Here is a 17,071-nt window from a genome sequence, read left to right as displayed (position 1 = left end):
GGACCTAACCTCGGAGCCGTTAAAGAGTGGGGTAGGACGCCACCAAACCAAACTCCGTGCTGCCAAGCATCGATAGGTACTTCCAGTGCTCTGTACGGAGCATAAGCCGCCGGAACAGCCGAGGCAGTGTACGAGTGGTAGACGCCCGAATTAGCGTTTACTTCCGGAAACGTCACCCAGGAATAAAACAATTCGTACGGGTACGCATGTTCCGCACTCACCACTAGAACCACAGCCAAACCTTCCGCAGGGACATTATATGCCCTCAAGTGGTCACGAACCGCGACGCGGCTATGCTGCGCTATTTCCACGGCCATGGTAGCACCGGAAGTGAAAAAAGGACAAAGAACACTTTGTAGCACAACTGGGTAGTAATTCAAAGAAACCGTTTAAAGTAGAATTCAAGCTTGAAAAGACCTATTTCAAAAATAGGTAGGTTTTTCCGACACCACCGTTTACCGGAAACGGGAATGAAGGTGTTAAGGTTTGAATGATATACTACTCGAGTGTCATGAAATACGGCCAACCAATCCGTTGGGCGCCATGTAGCAGGGTTTCCGTTCTCCCACAGAACTGTGCATAGAGATCTAGAACCTCAGTGAGTTAGGATGATCCAAAACTCATCTCAGTGTCAGAGATCTCCTTACCTAGCTAGCTACAGTGTCTCATGGATCATTATGGAATGAAGCATGTCTTAGACAAACCAGAACATGATCTTTAGAATACCTCAGGAATCGTGGAACACATGAACACTCTTTCGTTATATAATCATTTCAAACCAAAACTGGGAGTCAAAGAAAACAAATGCAAGTTTGAAATATTTATTATTCAATGCAAAGTTCTCAAACGCAGTATCTTGTATAATACCAAAATGCAGATTATAAAAATCAGAGTTAGCAGCATAGTCACTAATCCATAGTAAGCAAAAGGTGCTAGCATGTTATAATGCAAAACCTATAGAATCGATGTCACCTATATTTCGCGCATCCTATCTAGTATATTATTTTATATCTAAGAAGGTCTCATTCGGGCTTTAGCAGGGCGGCCCCATACCTCTCAATGTCAGTAGGAGCAGTTCACATCAACAGCTACCAGCTCTCTCCATGCGCAGCACCAAGTGTCTACGTTCATTCCGTGTAACTCTATCTTAAACCCGCGTAGAGCCCAAAATGTTGGCATCAACATTATATGTGTTATGTCTAATGTCTAATGTGGTGCGAGGATCAGACTTCCCAGCAACCTTGTGTTAGGTTAATCTTAGAGTGTGCAGCTCTCAGTGTGCAGACAGTTGTACCAAGTGTACGAGGCAAAGCTGATAGCATAGGAATAACATATTATTCTCAAATAAAACACCTCACCGCTTCTAGGGTGAAAGCTACAACAACAAGTACGTGTCGTGTGCAAAACTGAAGCCGAAGGCAAAGCGGCTGTTTAAACATGTAATACACTCATGCTAACTTAACGCAATATATGTAATGAAGTATCCATATGACAATCCTAGATCAGCATAGACGTGCAGAATGTAACTCCAATGTCCTGAAAGCATCTAAATAGGGTTGCTGTGAAGGTCTGTGCCAGTGTGGTGATAATGTTTCTCTTCAGATGCTCTTCTTTATATTTCGTGTCACAGGACGTTGGGTAGCAGAACATTGCCAGCCATGGTTGCGGTAGTATGAAAGTTTAGAAACTCAAAAAGTCAGGTTGAGCAGATGTTCTCACTTCTTGGATTGTGTAGATGTTGCTGAGTATTGAACGCCTATCCTACTCTGAGAAGGCATTGAGGTGCCTAGTGGCTAGATGCCGCACACAAAGACAATCTCCCAGAAGAACTGCTCTGGTGATAAACTATGTGTATCCCACTAGAAAATCCCCATTGGAGAAAGAGGGAGGAGTGTCGAGGGTGGGGTAGACTAATTTGTCCATTTATGTGGTCTGGATCCATTCTTCGCATTACATTTAGCTTTTACACAAAAACATGTTTGTGATGGCCCAAAGGCATTCACAGTCATGCCCCCATCTGCTCTCTAATAAACATAATGATAATAAACACTTTCATTCATTACAGAAAAATGAACAACAAAGTGGTTCTTGTTATCACAGGCCATTGACCTAATTTACCGTAAGGATCTTTCTGGGCTCAGTTACTAGAACAAAAGTTTTAAAAGAATGCCACCAGAAAGGGCCTTGTATAAGGCATCATAGAGAGGTACCCCCTTGAGGCGCATAGGATGGGAGACCAATTTCAGAAGGCACCACGAGTATAGGAGCAAAATTGGTGCTAGTGGGTGGATTTCCTAGATTAGCGGTACCTCAAACAGATCCAAAAAAAGCAGTGTAACATCTATTATGAAGAACATAAAATAGTTGGGTAGGACATCAGTACCAAGAGTTGTAGACATCCAACCTTACATTGCTGTGATACAAAGTGTCCCTGGACACTGCTTGCATTCCCTACTACGTATGGACCCTTTTCAGATAAAAGCGATTATATTCACAAACCACTTTATAGAAGGGTGCAATCTCGCTTGTTCAATATGTTACATAGACTTGGAGAGTTTGTTCAGTCAAATCAGGCATATGCTGAAGACTTTACAAACCATGGTATGTAAGAAAGACCCTGGCCCACCTATTATAGTCAATGGCCTAAACAAAGTTTCAGGTTGCTAATTCATAAACTCTCAATAAAAACATTTAGCAAAGTAAAAGGAAATAGTATAAGCAATATAATATTGCGCCTTACATTGAAATGAAGCATGTGGTATGCCCAGTGAGAACGATAGATATACTTGCAAGCAACACTGTTCCCTAGTGATGAAGAAAAATAAACAAGTGATGACTAAGATTAGGTTAAATATCACACTGTATGCAGCATAAAGAACACTTGCTGCATGGTTACTTTAGAAATGAATTTCAGACCTCATCCTCAGCTTAGTTTACTACAATTTCCTTCTGTAAGTGTTTACCACGCCTATTAAAGAAAGACAATTCATATACTGAAAAAACAGTAAGTAAATGCCCCTTCTGATTTTCTATTTTCATCAGAGCTAGGAATGCCAATAGTGTCAAAAGAACACATTATGGACAGAATTCTGAACAAATCAAACATCCACCCCTAGTCACAGATCTGGGTTAAATACATCTTTTTTTGCACGTCATGGCACCCCAGTTTAAACCCAGCCATATGCAAATCAGTCTTGATCCTGCTTCCAATGGGAACAGTACATCCTGAATTGCCAGGCCGTGTCCTCCCAGGACCAGAAGCAAGCATCCTGGGACCAGTTTTGGGGGATCGCCCCTCTTCAGCCCGACTAGCTTGAATCTGGTGGCATAGCGACTATGGGACCCACATCTGGGAATACCCTTTCCACTCAGGGCAACAAATACAAAAAGACAGATGATGGACGGAACGCTGAACAAATTATACATTCACCCCCAGTTACAGATCTGGGGGTGAATGTTTATCTTTTCTGCACTCCAGTATGCTTGTTTCTGGTCCAGGGAGGACAATAGCTTGGCAGTGTGGCCTAGACTGTTCCCACAAGGAGCGGGGTCAATACTGATTTGCACATGGCTGGGTCTAAACTGGTTGGCATGGTGAGCAAAAGAACAATGGATTTAACTCAGATCTCTTGACTGAGGGGTAATGTTTGATTTGTTCTTCATTCCATCCAACATTTGTGTGTCTTTTACTTTCTAAAAGTGGCAGTTTCAGAAAAGTGACTTAAAATCTGACTTTACTATTAGAGAGGGTTTTAAATTACAACTCTTTAGCCACTAAATCCGGCATTCCTACATGCTACCAAATGAAAGTTATCATTTATTAAAAGTGATAAATTAACCCATTGGTATCCTATGGGGAACGTAGGCCTCACAGTAGTGAATAACAAATTTAGGAGTTTTTTTTAGTACCAGGACAAAATAAAACTTACAAGTACATGACTAACTTTGTAAATACAAGACACCGTGCCCTCTTTGTTGTAGAGGGCCTACCCTACGGGTGACTTATAAGTAATCCAAAGGGAGGTTTGGGCCTGGCAAAAGGTTTAACTTACTAGGTCCAAATGGTAGTTTAAAACTGCCCACAGAAGTTGCTGCAGCACGCCTGAGACATGTTTAAATGGCTACTTTAGAGGGTTGCACAATCAGTGCTGAAGGCCCACTAGTAGCATTTTATTTACATGCCCTGAGCATACATAATACCACTTTAATAGGGACCTTTAAGTTAAATAGCCAATTGGATGAAAGCCAATTCTACCAGGTTTGGAGGAGAGAGCACAAGCACGTTAGCAGTCGTAAAGTGTCCAGACTCTGAAACACCAAGAAAAACATGTTCAGAAAAATATATAAGAATAAGACAAAACATTTGGGGGAGACAGCGGTTCCCTGAAAGTTTGGGGTGCCATTGCTGTGAAAAGCTAGTAAATGCCATGACTTAAGGGACACATGTCAGAACCTAAATATAAAAGAGCAGGAATGAAACTAAACACAAGTGGGAGATCTCATATCTTTGCTAAAAGAGTAGAGAAGAGGTGTAGGGAAGCCAAATGAGTTATCGCAACATTGAATGCTGAATGCCATCTCATGATAACCTCATGCATTAAAAATATACGATTTGATCTTTCTAACTTGATATGTTCTGTTTAGGATCATGACCAGTAAATCTAAAGATCTTAGTAAGTGTAAGAATCCACAGAGACTCACAAGCTAGATGGCCTAGATATGATGCCCTACAAAACTAGCTAATCTAGAACCATGAAGCAGACCAGATTGAACGTACATCCCCAACCTCAATCACATCTCCCTTGTGAGCCTCTGTGTTCAATAAAAAAAAGAAAATCACTCAAAGCAGACCCTAGTACTCCAGTCACAGGCTCCAAGCACTGAAACCTTATCATGATCCATTTTGAAAAGAGTCATTATACACAGGAATTGTGAATCTCCGAGCATTAGTAAGCTGTCCGACATCATGGTTATTGTGTTCCCATGCTTAATGCCAAGATGGGAAGTCAACTGTGAGGGGTTGGATCAACCGTACCTTTCAATGGACCCATGTTTTAGATATCACAGTCTTCTCTTGGATGTTCCAATGCCAAATTCAGGTAATAACTATTTGCACTACTATAATAAGATATTTTGGTAAACCTGGTGCATGCCTTTCTGTAAGCAGTTATCACTTTCCTTAGTGACATCAAATATTATCTTAGACACATTTTGTTTGCAGTGATTGCAACAGAAGAAATACATTACTGAACCACCCAAGTTTTTAAATTTTGTTAAAAAGAATATATGTCAACTAAAAAAACTCATACAACTAAAAATAAAACTGTAGTAGGAAAGCATTGAGAACCTTAAGAAGTATCAATTTTGTCACAGTACTTAAATCACTACCTACTCTAGCAGTAGATAGTGACAAAAAGGAAATCCTAATTGTTGCAACTCACTGTAGTCTGGGAACATGACTTTACCATACTAAAAAAGCATTTTTTAGATTGAGTCAATCCAATATTTTATTGGAAAAAGGCCTTAAAGGCAGCCTTAAGCCCTAATGAATGGTCTCTATAAACTCAGAAGGTCAAGTTCACAAATACTATTCCCCTATCTGCCCTAGTGTTTAAGGATGGGAAATGGATGATTGTATGCATGTATGCACTGCCAATAACTCAAAAGAAATTTGGACAATATAGGAAATCTACATGTAAACATCTGTGCATGCTCACAGCTTATCCCACATGTCACAGTGCCCATGTGGTGTGCCATGGGTGTCCCGGGAGCAGATTCCAGTGCCTGATGCACTGGAAGTTAAGTCTGCACTTCAGTTCTCCTACAGTTGCCCCTGCACTAGTGCAAGGCAATCTCACGAGGAAGTGCACTGAGTGCGCTGACAGAAGCGTGCCCTATCTGCTTTGTGAGTGGAATGTTATGCCAGACCTGAGAGGCATAATTTGTGGACATCATATACACTTCAACCAAGATTTAAATCTAAAATTATGCTTTTTTGAAGTTTCTCTCTTCAAAATCTTCCTCCAATCCAAAGCAATCCACCACGTTTTCTCTCCTCCAAATCTCACCCATCAAAATTTTGGCCTGTGTGAGTTTGTGAATCTGTGGCCAAAATTAATGTGTTGCACATTTGTAAGGTGCGTTTTGACCCTTCGCATTTGTGAAGCTCTGTTTTTTGAGAATCTGGACCAGAGACCAATTGGGTAATAATAACAACCAGGAACTTCCAAGAGCAGGTCAAATCATTTTAAGTGATAGGGCTTCCATGTAACAATCAATTCTAGTTATTTCTCATTAAGGAAACTCTTTGGTATTCTAAATGTATATGTCATTCCACAGTTGGGCCTGCGATGGCCATGTGAGTAACAGACATCAGAACCATATGGCGGTCAAAACCCACAGCAAAAAAAACTAAAACTGGACTCGGCAATTACTTCCATTGTAAATAATTAGCTAATACATTTCCAGTGCATGCTGCTCAGCGATCTACAATACATCAGAGAACATAACAATTCATTTATTGCCGGTATATGATTAGCAGGATTATTAATCTGGCAGGCTTGTCATTTATTTGATTGCCTGCTGATTGCAAAGAATGAATTTAATTTAGTGCTCGGGTACAGACTGCAGTCGTGCTGGAGAACACTATACAATATACCCAGCATGCCAAAAACGAACTGCAACAGTAGTCAACGTTTGAAATATTGATAAATATATTTATTTCTCTTCGTTATTTCCTCTTTCTAATCTGCAGCACACTTAGAGGAAAATGCCTCTGAGGATTGTTTTGTTCTGGAATGCATCATATCTTAGTAGGTATGCTGCATCTCAGACCTCTCTCTGTCACACAACACACTGCAGCAACTTGTGCATCGTGTTGTGTGACTTTTTGATAAATCTCCCCCCAGTTTTGATAAGCGTGCTCCCAAAAGATCAAAGCCAGCATATTGACTACCAACATTGTGTGAAGATAAGTAGATGTCGGTAGTAAACTACTACTTCCCTATAAGTACATAGATAGCTGCCAAGTTTTTCAGGTCATTGTGTGATGTTCTGTTCCAGTCCAGGTTTTTTTCCTTTGAATTCTGGGACTTGTAGTCGTGTTTTACAATGGACTAAACAAAGCTACATATCCCATCATTAAAATTAAAAACCTGGACTGGAGCAGCACATCACTCATGGACCTGGGAAACATGGCAGATATGTACTTATAATTTTGATATTTCCGTAGTAGATATTTAGGCCCTGATATTCTGGTAGCACAATATGTTTGTGCTCAATATTCTGACATTCCACCTTTAAGCAGGAGTTGGATATAGAGAGTTGTCTGTAGTATGTAAGCCTGACCCTATGCAGAATTAAAAATGTGGTTAAATTATCACTGGTTCTGCGTAAGCATTATGTAGTTTAGTTTTAGATTAGCAGGATATTTTAAATCTTCTTTTTGGAAGACAACATGCCCCAGTGGTCATTTCATATTCATGGCCATCAGAAAAAAGTCCTAAAAGAGAAAATTAAATATGTGTAGAATGGGAAAAAACACAAGCAAATCCAGATCGGACTCAACCTTCTGCACTTATAAGCAGCCTTCACAGGGAGGAGAAAAGGAACACTAGGAGGTTAAGGCAACCTACTCATTAATGCAAGACTCCCACGCACAGGCACACTGGTGTTTATCTAGTAGCTTAGAAGGTCTCTTTAACATGCACAGCCTGTGTTGATAAAGAACCAAAGCCATTGTAATGATTGCAATCAGGGTTCGTATCGATCACAGTTGTGCTGGCTCAGAACATCATCCAGCGCCTGTTTTCATGCATACGCAGGGGCTTATTTACAAGCCCATTGCGTCACCGGTATGTCACTTTTCTCATGTTAAAAATGACGCAAAAGTGGCGCAAGAGACTTGTAAATAAGCCCTGCAGTGTTTAAAGTACATACATTTATTATGGACTTTCTTCCAGGTCATGCATGTGCTGCAGACAGCACATATTGGAAATAGAGGCAGTCACTGCTCATTACTTCAGAACTGCTCGGCCTGCAGCACATGCACTCATTTGAAGAAATTCAAAGAACAATGTATGTATCTTAAACAGTTATAAATGCAAAATAAAATAAGTGTTCTGGCCTGCGTTTAGCCGGTGCACGTCTGTTCATGATAATCCCCGGTACACCTCCAGTAAGTCATGGCTGAGCCTGGGCAATCCTTTAACTATGGTGGAGTAATCAAAGTCGTTTCCAAAATACTCATTACTTTTGGGATCTGGAACTACCTAAATTGCTAAGTGCTATCTTGAGTATTTAGGAGTAACATTGGGCAAAAATCCTACCGGAGGAGCCCAGGAACAATGAACTAAGAGGGAGTTTGCAGCTCATGGCTACTGCTGTACGTGTCCTGTAGCATTTAATGCTATTTTAGTAACAAAAATTGCAACCTCTGGCCCATTTTGGATGTGAGGGTGCATTGTGCACTAAGAAAATAGTGCTAAATGCTGGATTATGCTTCTCATCTAATTACACTTAATCAAGACTAATATTGGGATAATTAGGAGTAATTACACTACAGAGAATTATGCCAGTTATCCCCACCCCTATAAATGATAGATGTAGCATTGGCCCATAATTACCAGTTTCAGCAGAGTTCAATAAGGGCTTCTTGACCCATGCTATAAACTGTGATGACACAGGTCTTCGACTAGAACCAGCAGTGGCTGCTGCCTAAATAAAGTGGTGGGGTAACAATAACAAAAAAACACACTTATCTGCTTCTCCTGCTGCCGGCCGCAGACTCCCCATCCAATCCAGGCACTGCTCTTATAGTTTGAGAGCAGTGCCTGGATTGGTCTGAGCATCCTGGTTAGGCACTAACTAAGGGACTGGGAGCCTGTGCCATTTCTCGAACCAGCTGGGTGGGGAAATTCTGAGTGGGCATTTCTGTTTGGCCGGCCTAAGATGGCCAACCAAACTGATGTGCACACTTACAAGTGCCCTTCACTCCTCCTCCTCTGAATCCCTGCAAAAGTGTCAAGAGAGGATTGCCTGGCCCTGCCCTAGACTAAATTAGGGTGGCATGGTGAGCAAAAGAATGATGGATTTAACTCAGATCTCTTGACTGGGGGTGAATGTTTGATTTGTTCTGCATTCTGTCCATCATCTGTGGGTCTTTTGCTCTCTCGCCGTTATTCCACCATGTATGCCTAGACGTGGGTCCCAGGCTCACTGTGACACTGGATTCAAGGTAGCCTGGCTGATGAGAAGGTGCGCCCCAAAACCAGTCCCAGGATGCTTGTTTCCGATCCAGGGAAGACCAGGCTTGGCAGCTCGGGCTGGACTGTTCCCATGAGGAACAGGGTCAAGACATATTTCCATATGGCTATTCTAAAATGGGGTGGCATGGTGAGCAAAAGAACGATGGATTTAACCCAGATCTCTTGACTGGGGGTGAATATTTGATTAGTTCTGCATTCCGTCCATCATCTGTGTGTCTTTTGCTTTCTCGCCCTAAGTGCACCGGGTATGCTCAGACATGGGTCCCGGGCTCATTGTGTCACTGGAGTCAAGATAGCCTGGCTGATGAGGGTTGATGCCGCAAAACCGGTCCCAGGATGCTTGTTACTGGTCCCGGGAGGACCTTGCTTGGCAGTTCGGGTTGGACTGTTACCATGAGGAACAGGGTCAAGACTTATTTGCATATCGCTGGGTCTAAACTGGGGTGGCATGGTGAACAAAAGAACGATGGATTTAACCCAGATCTCATGACTGGGGGTGAATGTTTGATTTGTTCTGCATTCCGTCCATCATCTGTGTGTCTTTTGCTCTCCCGCCCTAAACTCAGCAGCATCGGCTGACAGTGAAAATGAAAAGAATAATAAAATAGTTTTATTATCGTTTTATTTTTCATTCTGCAGAGGGGTGATTCTCCTCCGCCATTACGGAGGAGCCGCCGCTGGGTAGAACACAATTTCCAAGTTCAGCAAGTAATTGTGAAGATGACCAGCCGTATCGTTGGACAGACATGTAAATTGCAATTGGTTTAAATCTAGTGTGTTTTCTTTGTAAGCTCAAGTAGATAAAAAAAAGATATAAAAATTGAACATGTCTTGCCTAATCAGCACCGTTACCCGTTTCATTGTTCTTCTGTGAGGGGATTGGAAGGTGCGCTTTTATAGGCATTTAGATTGGATTTTAACCCCTTCGAGGCTAATGACGAGCTGGCCTCGTCATGGCGCTTACCTGCCGTGCGCGGATGACAAGGCCAGCTCGTCATAAAACAATATAAAACAATAAAACCCAGCGCAGGACGGGAAAACGCCTAGCAGCCATGGGGTTAATGAACATCTCTTCTGAGCTTTAAATTTGAATAGTGATTTCGCGGACATGATTATTAAAATCAAGCATTTGTAGTCTGAGTTATCAAGTGCATATGAAGTTGACAATTCTATTGTCTGTGCAGGAATAACTGTCATAAGAGGTGTCCTATCGGTTTTCATACTGTTTTTGCAGTTTTTATATAGCGCAAAGTTGGCCATCATGTGCATCTCATTGCATTCTAAGAGCAGGGACGACAACACTTTTGCTTTAGAGGCAGATTTACAAGCCCCTTACGCCACTTTTGTGTCACATTTAACATGGGAAAAGTGACGCAAAAGTGGCGCAAGGGGCTTGTAAATCTGCCCCTTAGTGTTTAACTGCTCTCGGAGTTTAGTGTTGCACCTAATAACAAGGAACAGGTACTTTGATTTGCAGCTAGCACTATCAAATATTCCATTAATTCATCCACTCAGACTGAAATTCTCTTTCAGACTTTTGAGCAAAACAATTGGTGCTTGTGCTTCTTACCTTCCATGATGAAAATGTCTGGTTCGATTTGTTTGATTTTAATATGTAAAAATATGCATTTATTTAGGACTAAAGTCACAGTTTTCAAACTTCTAGACCCCAAAACCTACCCCTCAACCACCCAAAAACAGCAGGAAGCACTGTGAGTAAAAAGATATCTCAGCTGCACCTTAGGAAATTCACAAGCTAAAGCAGATTGTTTCAATGCACGTTGACACATTATCCAGACAGATTTTATACCAAAATGAGTATCCTAGGAACATAATCCTTATTTAACTGGACCAGTAATGAGAAATGTGTTTCCAACTGTGCGCAGGCTGTGTGATGTAACAGAATCCTGCATTTACACAGGAAGAGCACATCACCCAATTGTGCAGTGGTGGATAATCACATTTATACTAAGCTCCTAATGTTAAAACAAGCATTTGCAATGCAATCGGTCTCGCCTTTGGGACCCTATATGTATTTAGCTATGCAGCACATTAGCCCGGGTGCTGAAACATCTACTGTTCTTTTAACATTCAGGGAAAGTGAGCACCAAACAGCGTGACATGCCAGGTATGGAACACATGGCGATAAATATTGCCTTTCGGCAGGAAATGGTATAGTCCAAAGCTCTATTTTTATTATAAAAGTAGGGCCTCCAGTGGTCATATCACTGAAAATACAAGATTTGAAAAAAATATTATTGTCTACGGGTGCTTGTGGAAGACAATTTCTATGGACTGGATTCTAGAGAATGCTAAAGGTATTCTGGTATTTTACGGACCTCTGCATGTCATTTTCTATCAAGAAAGTTAAATAGAGGCAGTTGCCAGAAAAATAAAAAAAATAAAGTACCTCAGCAGAAAGCAATTCTGGTATTTTATTGACCTCTGCTGGTCGTTTTCTATCAAGACAGTTAAATAGAGGCAGTTGAACAGAAAGAAAGTCCCTAAGTGGAAGCAGACAAGACCTAGGGCTGATCTCCAGAGCCCACAAAGTACATACACATAGAAGTATATACTAAAGTATGTATACTAAAGTATATACAAGAGGTCTCGAATGCTTGACCTAAAAAGATGGATGGCAGCAACAACAGCTCCTTCTAGAAACGATTCCTACTGTGACATAGAGCCCATCAGTAAAACAAGGAGACCTGCTCCAGTTGGCAGCCAACCCGACGCTCCTCAGCGATAACTGAGAAGCCACCCTTGAGTTCTTTGTCTGTTGTCTGTCAGGGCACCAGCCATAATGTCCTCTTCCACCTTAATAGACAAAGTTGAGTCCATCATACATTAAATTAGTCTCTGAATCTTTCAGGAGATAGTTATTGTAACACTGATTATGTTTTTTTCTATTCAGGTGCTTTAGCAGATGAATTCAAGAGAATTTTGCAAAACGTTTCATGTTTTGATTTAGATTTTCTCACTTCATCCAAAAATTGTGATAACATATTTAACAACTGGTGAACGAACTGACTGTAGGCATTACATGGAAATGGCTGAAAACAACTTTGCATTGGGTGAACATTTATTTTCGCTGGATTCATCGCAGGAAATACAGTATGAGCGGTTGTAAATCCGCTTATCAAATTAATCAATAGTCCTAGTAGCATCTAATCTAAATGTTGGTTTCAAAAGTGCAATAAAACATAGATGTTTTACTCAGTCATTTAACTTTCTTATTTATTTCCGCAGGTGATCTGGTCTCCCGAGCAATGCACCATCTGCAACCTCTCCATGCAAAACAATATGGTAATGGAACCCCCTTGCACCACAAACAAGGGCCGCTTTACTGGGAGCCCGAAGCCCTCTACACGCTCTGTTACTTCATGCACTGTCCTCAGATGGAGTGGGAAAATCCCAATGTAGAACCTTCTAAGGTCACACTCCAGACAGAACGGTAAGACCTGCGAAGTGAAGACTTCCTTTGACATAGATTTTAAGGTTTGGTGTCATACTAAAATTATATACATGATATACCTATAAGGGCTCTCAGCCATTCTTATCCATCCTTTCATCTAATGTTCTGCCATTGACAGTTGTCATCTGCTCACTACAGCACACAACATGGGGCAATGGGCCAGCCCACTCAAGCCGTTGGCTAGCTTCACTGTGAGTGACAGAAGTCTACTCTTTCATCAGGAGCACAAACACCCAAAGTGGTTTCCTTTAGTGACAGGGAAAAAATCTGTCAAAATGTGCTTTTGCGCCCCAAAAAAGCCAATGTTTACTTTTGATATATTTGCATGGGCCCGGTAGCTATCTCTTGGATTCTTATCGCTTTGGAGATAAGCGTCGCTGATAGCGCGCTATTTCAGGGATAGAATCCAGTGATAGCCGTCGATAATCATCCTCGCGCTAAGCGCGCTGAGCGATAATTATCGCCGGCCCATGCTGATATGCCCCCAAATTTTTATCAGAACAGCCTTTTGAGCAAACAAAAATGCAATGCAAAGTAGTATACAATAGGAGTAAACGTACATGGCTGAAAATTAGGTGGAACAAAACTTATGGTACCATATGTTTTCAAACACATTTCAGAAAGATCTGATGGAGGACAGAGCATCTTGCCATTGGCGGGAGGGTGGAAAGAGTACGGGACGAAGGCCATCGCCTGGTGTAACTCTAACCTATGACCAGTGCTCGCTAGGAAACGTCTGGTTCTGATGCTCTATTCTTTTTGGGTCTCATCTGAACCTTTTGATGATTACATTGTGTTGTGGGCTCTATCCACTTGGAAAGTCCCCTAAACCCAGGTGTAACCTACTGGGACCACCAGTAGTCTGGACAGAACACAACATGATGGATGCCCTAACTTGGGACCAGACAATTTTGTAGACCTTTTAGAAAGGCGACCTGTCTGACTCGAGTTGAGTGCTGCTGAGAAAATAGCATAATCTCGTTCTGCAATTTGTCCATTAGTTCTCTGACCTTCTGCCAAGAGTTTCTTTGTTGTGCCTTAATCTTAACCACCGAGATTGCATATTATACCATTGTGTGCATGATACATGTCTGAGGTTCCCATTGGTTGCTTAATGTCTGATTTCTAAAGAGGGTTAGACATGAACAAGGTGACGTCATGTTTCTTTTAGCTTCAGTTTGCACAGGCAGCTGTTCAATTTGGTCGTTGCTTTTCTCAGTCACACTTTTTGTGCTCGTCTTGGGGGGGGGGGGTCGGGGGAGGGAGTGTAAGCTAACAATAGTGCACCTCGTGAAGTGGCTCCGGGTCACTGGGAGAGAGGGGTCTCCTGAACCCCAAAAATTGATTTCTTTTGCTACCAAGCAACAGGATGGAGGGCAGGATTTTCTTGCATTGTGGTCCATGTCACCCCTATCTACGCCCCTGTGATGCTACCAGAGTCCTCTCTCCTTCTGAGGTGGGAGACTTATCATGTATGGCTCTGGAGTGTCCTTGACTGTTTGGTTTCCTTTCACGTGACGGTTCTCAATATTTAAAGTTGGCTCCCAGGGTTACCTTCTGAATAAGTTAAAGCTGTCACTCCCTTCCAGTTCATGGAGTGACCCAGAAGTCCAATAGGTGAAGTTTGTATTTAGTAATGATACACGGATCAGATCGAGAAAGAACAAGTAACACCACATGAAATCGCAAAGATAAACTTTGTGAAATAGTTACCAGAGCAGACAATAATATTTGTGTCAATTGACCAAACGATGAGTGAAGACCCTCGAAGGACAAACGAATTGCATCAAAAAGTCCAAGTGAAGATTAAAGAGACACAAATGCATCCAATGCTTTATCTAGTACAGCACCCACGAAACTGGCACTGTGTCAGCACATCAGATTGAAACAACTATTTTAGACAAACACATGCAAACAGGAAAACAAAACACACACGAACACGGGAATATATTGCGTCCAAGGGGTATGAATCCAAATAAACATGTGCAACCAGATCACAAAAAGATTCTTGTGCGGCCCTGCAGATATGTTCATGCAGCAAAAACCACATTCCAATTGCAAGGAATATCTGAAAAATGGCATGGCACTGAATGGTAGTATGTCGTATTTACACTTGCTTAAAGTAGGAATACCTTGCCCCCCTGCCATCCAATCTGCCATCCAATCTGCCACGACAGAAGCTAGCTTCAGAAAGCTCCTAAAAACTTGGCTTTTTACGCAATAATCCTGAATTTCCTCCTGGCTACTCGCTCTTTGCTGAAGGACTAGCTAGCGCCGGGACACCTCACCAGAGGTAGCTGTTCGCGCTTTACAAGCATCTGTATTATTATTATTATTACCTTAGATAAAATCCAAATTTAAACACCTATAATAAACCATTAGAAAGTAGTGCTGATGCTCATCCCAGCAAGCTTGATCATCCACAAGGACACACGACAAATCAGTCACCACTGCAACATTATACTCATACACCTAAACCCCATGACACATAGAAGACAAAAAGCAGATACTCTAAACCCAACACACATCCATAGAAGACACAAAGTAGAAAGGCTATCACAGCTCTACGAATTCAGGATCCCAGGTGAACATCAGGTGAATGTACTAAAAATAACAATGCAATGTATCATTTGGATACAGTTTCAAGATATGTAGATTACACTTGTCAATTCTATGTCCATAACCACATTTACACTGTACATCATAGGTGACATGTTTGGACACAACTTCTACACAGCGATGAAAAGAGAAGAGAGAAGTACATTGTGTTCAAGAAAGCGCCATGGTGATGGTCTTAGCTCGGTATCTGACACTTCAACAATGCAATCACCAAGCTGACTATATTCCCTTCTCTATGCAGGATAGCACCCTAAACTTAGATAAAGACTTGTGGGCTGTTGACACATTGAAAACCATATCTGAAGCTAAGCCTCAACATGATTACAGACTCACCCTCACACTATGCATTGTCAGCACAGGCACCAAACTCCAAACAAGATTTCTGAATATTCAAATTTAAAAACAAGAATAATATCAAACGCACCTTCTACCTAAACAAGAAGCTTCTCTCTTGTAGAACAGAACTGACTCCCACTGAAAACCGCATTCATCTCACCCCAGGTTTGAATACCAACATCATACACCCCAGCAGCAAACCACACCCTAGCCTGTAGCAGCCCAACACAGATGCACATACTTTTAACTATGATCCCATAAGCAACTGGTCCTTGGAAAGGCCTTTGAATAAACTTTGAACTGCCAGACAGCACGGACATCCCAACTCAGAACAGAGCTAGATAAGCGGACAGACGTCAGATGCTTTCGCTGGCCATAATACCAAAATAGCAGTGTGCATGGCCACCACTGGAAGGTTTGGCAATCGCTGCTCCAGCGCCCAACCCATCAGAAGACAAGTATGAGGTTCAATTAACACAGAAGACAACAACAATGAGATAAGCTTTGGTAACAGTGACCAACAAGTGACAAAACACATGGAGCACAACAGACCAGGCAGGCAGAAGATAGCGCCAGGCAAGATGTGTCTAAAGAAGGAATGATAATTCTGACCCATACGAAGCCACCAAATGTAAAGCTGTTTTGCGGAGAGTCCTGAAGAAGTCAATATCATTGAGTATCCACCTGAGTTTGAGCATCAAAGCAAGAGAGTTCAAGAGTGGTGCAATTGAAGGTCAAGAGCCACCAGATGAATTTACTTAAAGGAATGCGCTTTATCCAATGTGAGGCTTCCAGGATGGCCAGAGGAACAGCTCTTCAAACCTTAACCACTTGCCTGCAGTTGGAATTCCGCTCCTGTGCGGCACATTCCGATCGCGGGCGTGGTCTCGACGGCTCCCGGCCGTCATCAGCACACGAGCACTGTGTGCCATGGCGGACGTGAGCCGTCAACAGCATGCAAGGGTTTAAGCATCATGGCACGGCAGGAAACATTGAGACTACAGGACTCTGTATAAAGTATGAGTCTAGTCACAAAGGCATACTTCATCCCACAAGGTGAGCACATGTATTACCATGGGTAATGGATTTAAGCTAAAAGTCTGTGGCAGGCTAGTTGTAACATACATAGAGTACTGGTGGAAAGTAGGCAGAGATTTTTTTAGACCTGGGCAAAGTGAGCTTTGCCCCAGGGCCCCGGCCTTTCAGGGGGCCCCCTTCCAGCCAGCTCTGTACTGCAAAGTATCTTATCCTGATGACCTTTAATAATTCTTAAACAGATTGTTTAAAATATTGTTTTCCTTTAGTTTGTTTTTAATGAGGGTGATGTGTGAGAGTCTATAGACATTATGCAGAGAAATGTTGTATTTATGTTTCA

The 17,071-nt window shown here is 41.9% G+C and overlaps 1 protein-coding gene across 1 annotated transcript in view; it reads left to right on the top strand.

The window, feature by feature from the left end:
• The window catches only part of ABTB3 (ankyrin repeat and BTB domain containing 3), a 759,809-nt gene that overhangs the window by 504,305 nt on the left and 238,433 nt on the right, over positions 1-17,071 (top strand). The window contains exon 3 of the mRNA XM_086921594.1: positions 12,516-12,720. Within this exon, the coding sequence (XP_086777720.1) occupies positions 12,516-12,720 (205 nt within the window). The remainder of the gene's footprint in view (positions 1-12,515; positions 12,721-17,071) is intronic.

The sequence above is a fragment of the Lissotriton vulgaris genome, chromosome 1_1 (genome assembly GCF_964263255.1).
Source record: "Lissotriton vulgaris chromosome 1_1, aLisVul1.2, whole genome shotgun sequence".
Classification (NCBI taxonomy): Eukaryota; Metazoa; Chordata; class Amphibia; order Caudata; family Salamandridae; genus Lissotriton; species Lissotriton vulgaris.
Note: the sequence above shows the minus strand (reverse complement) of the source record. Positions and strands in the feature narration are given on the sequence as shown.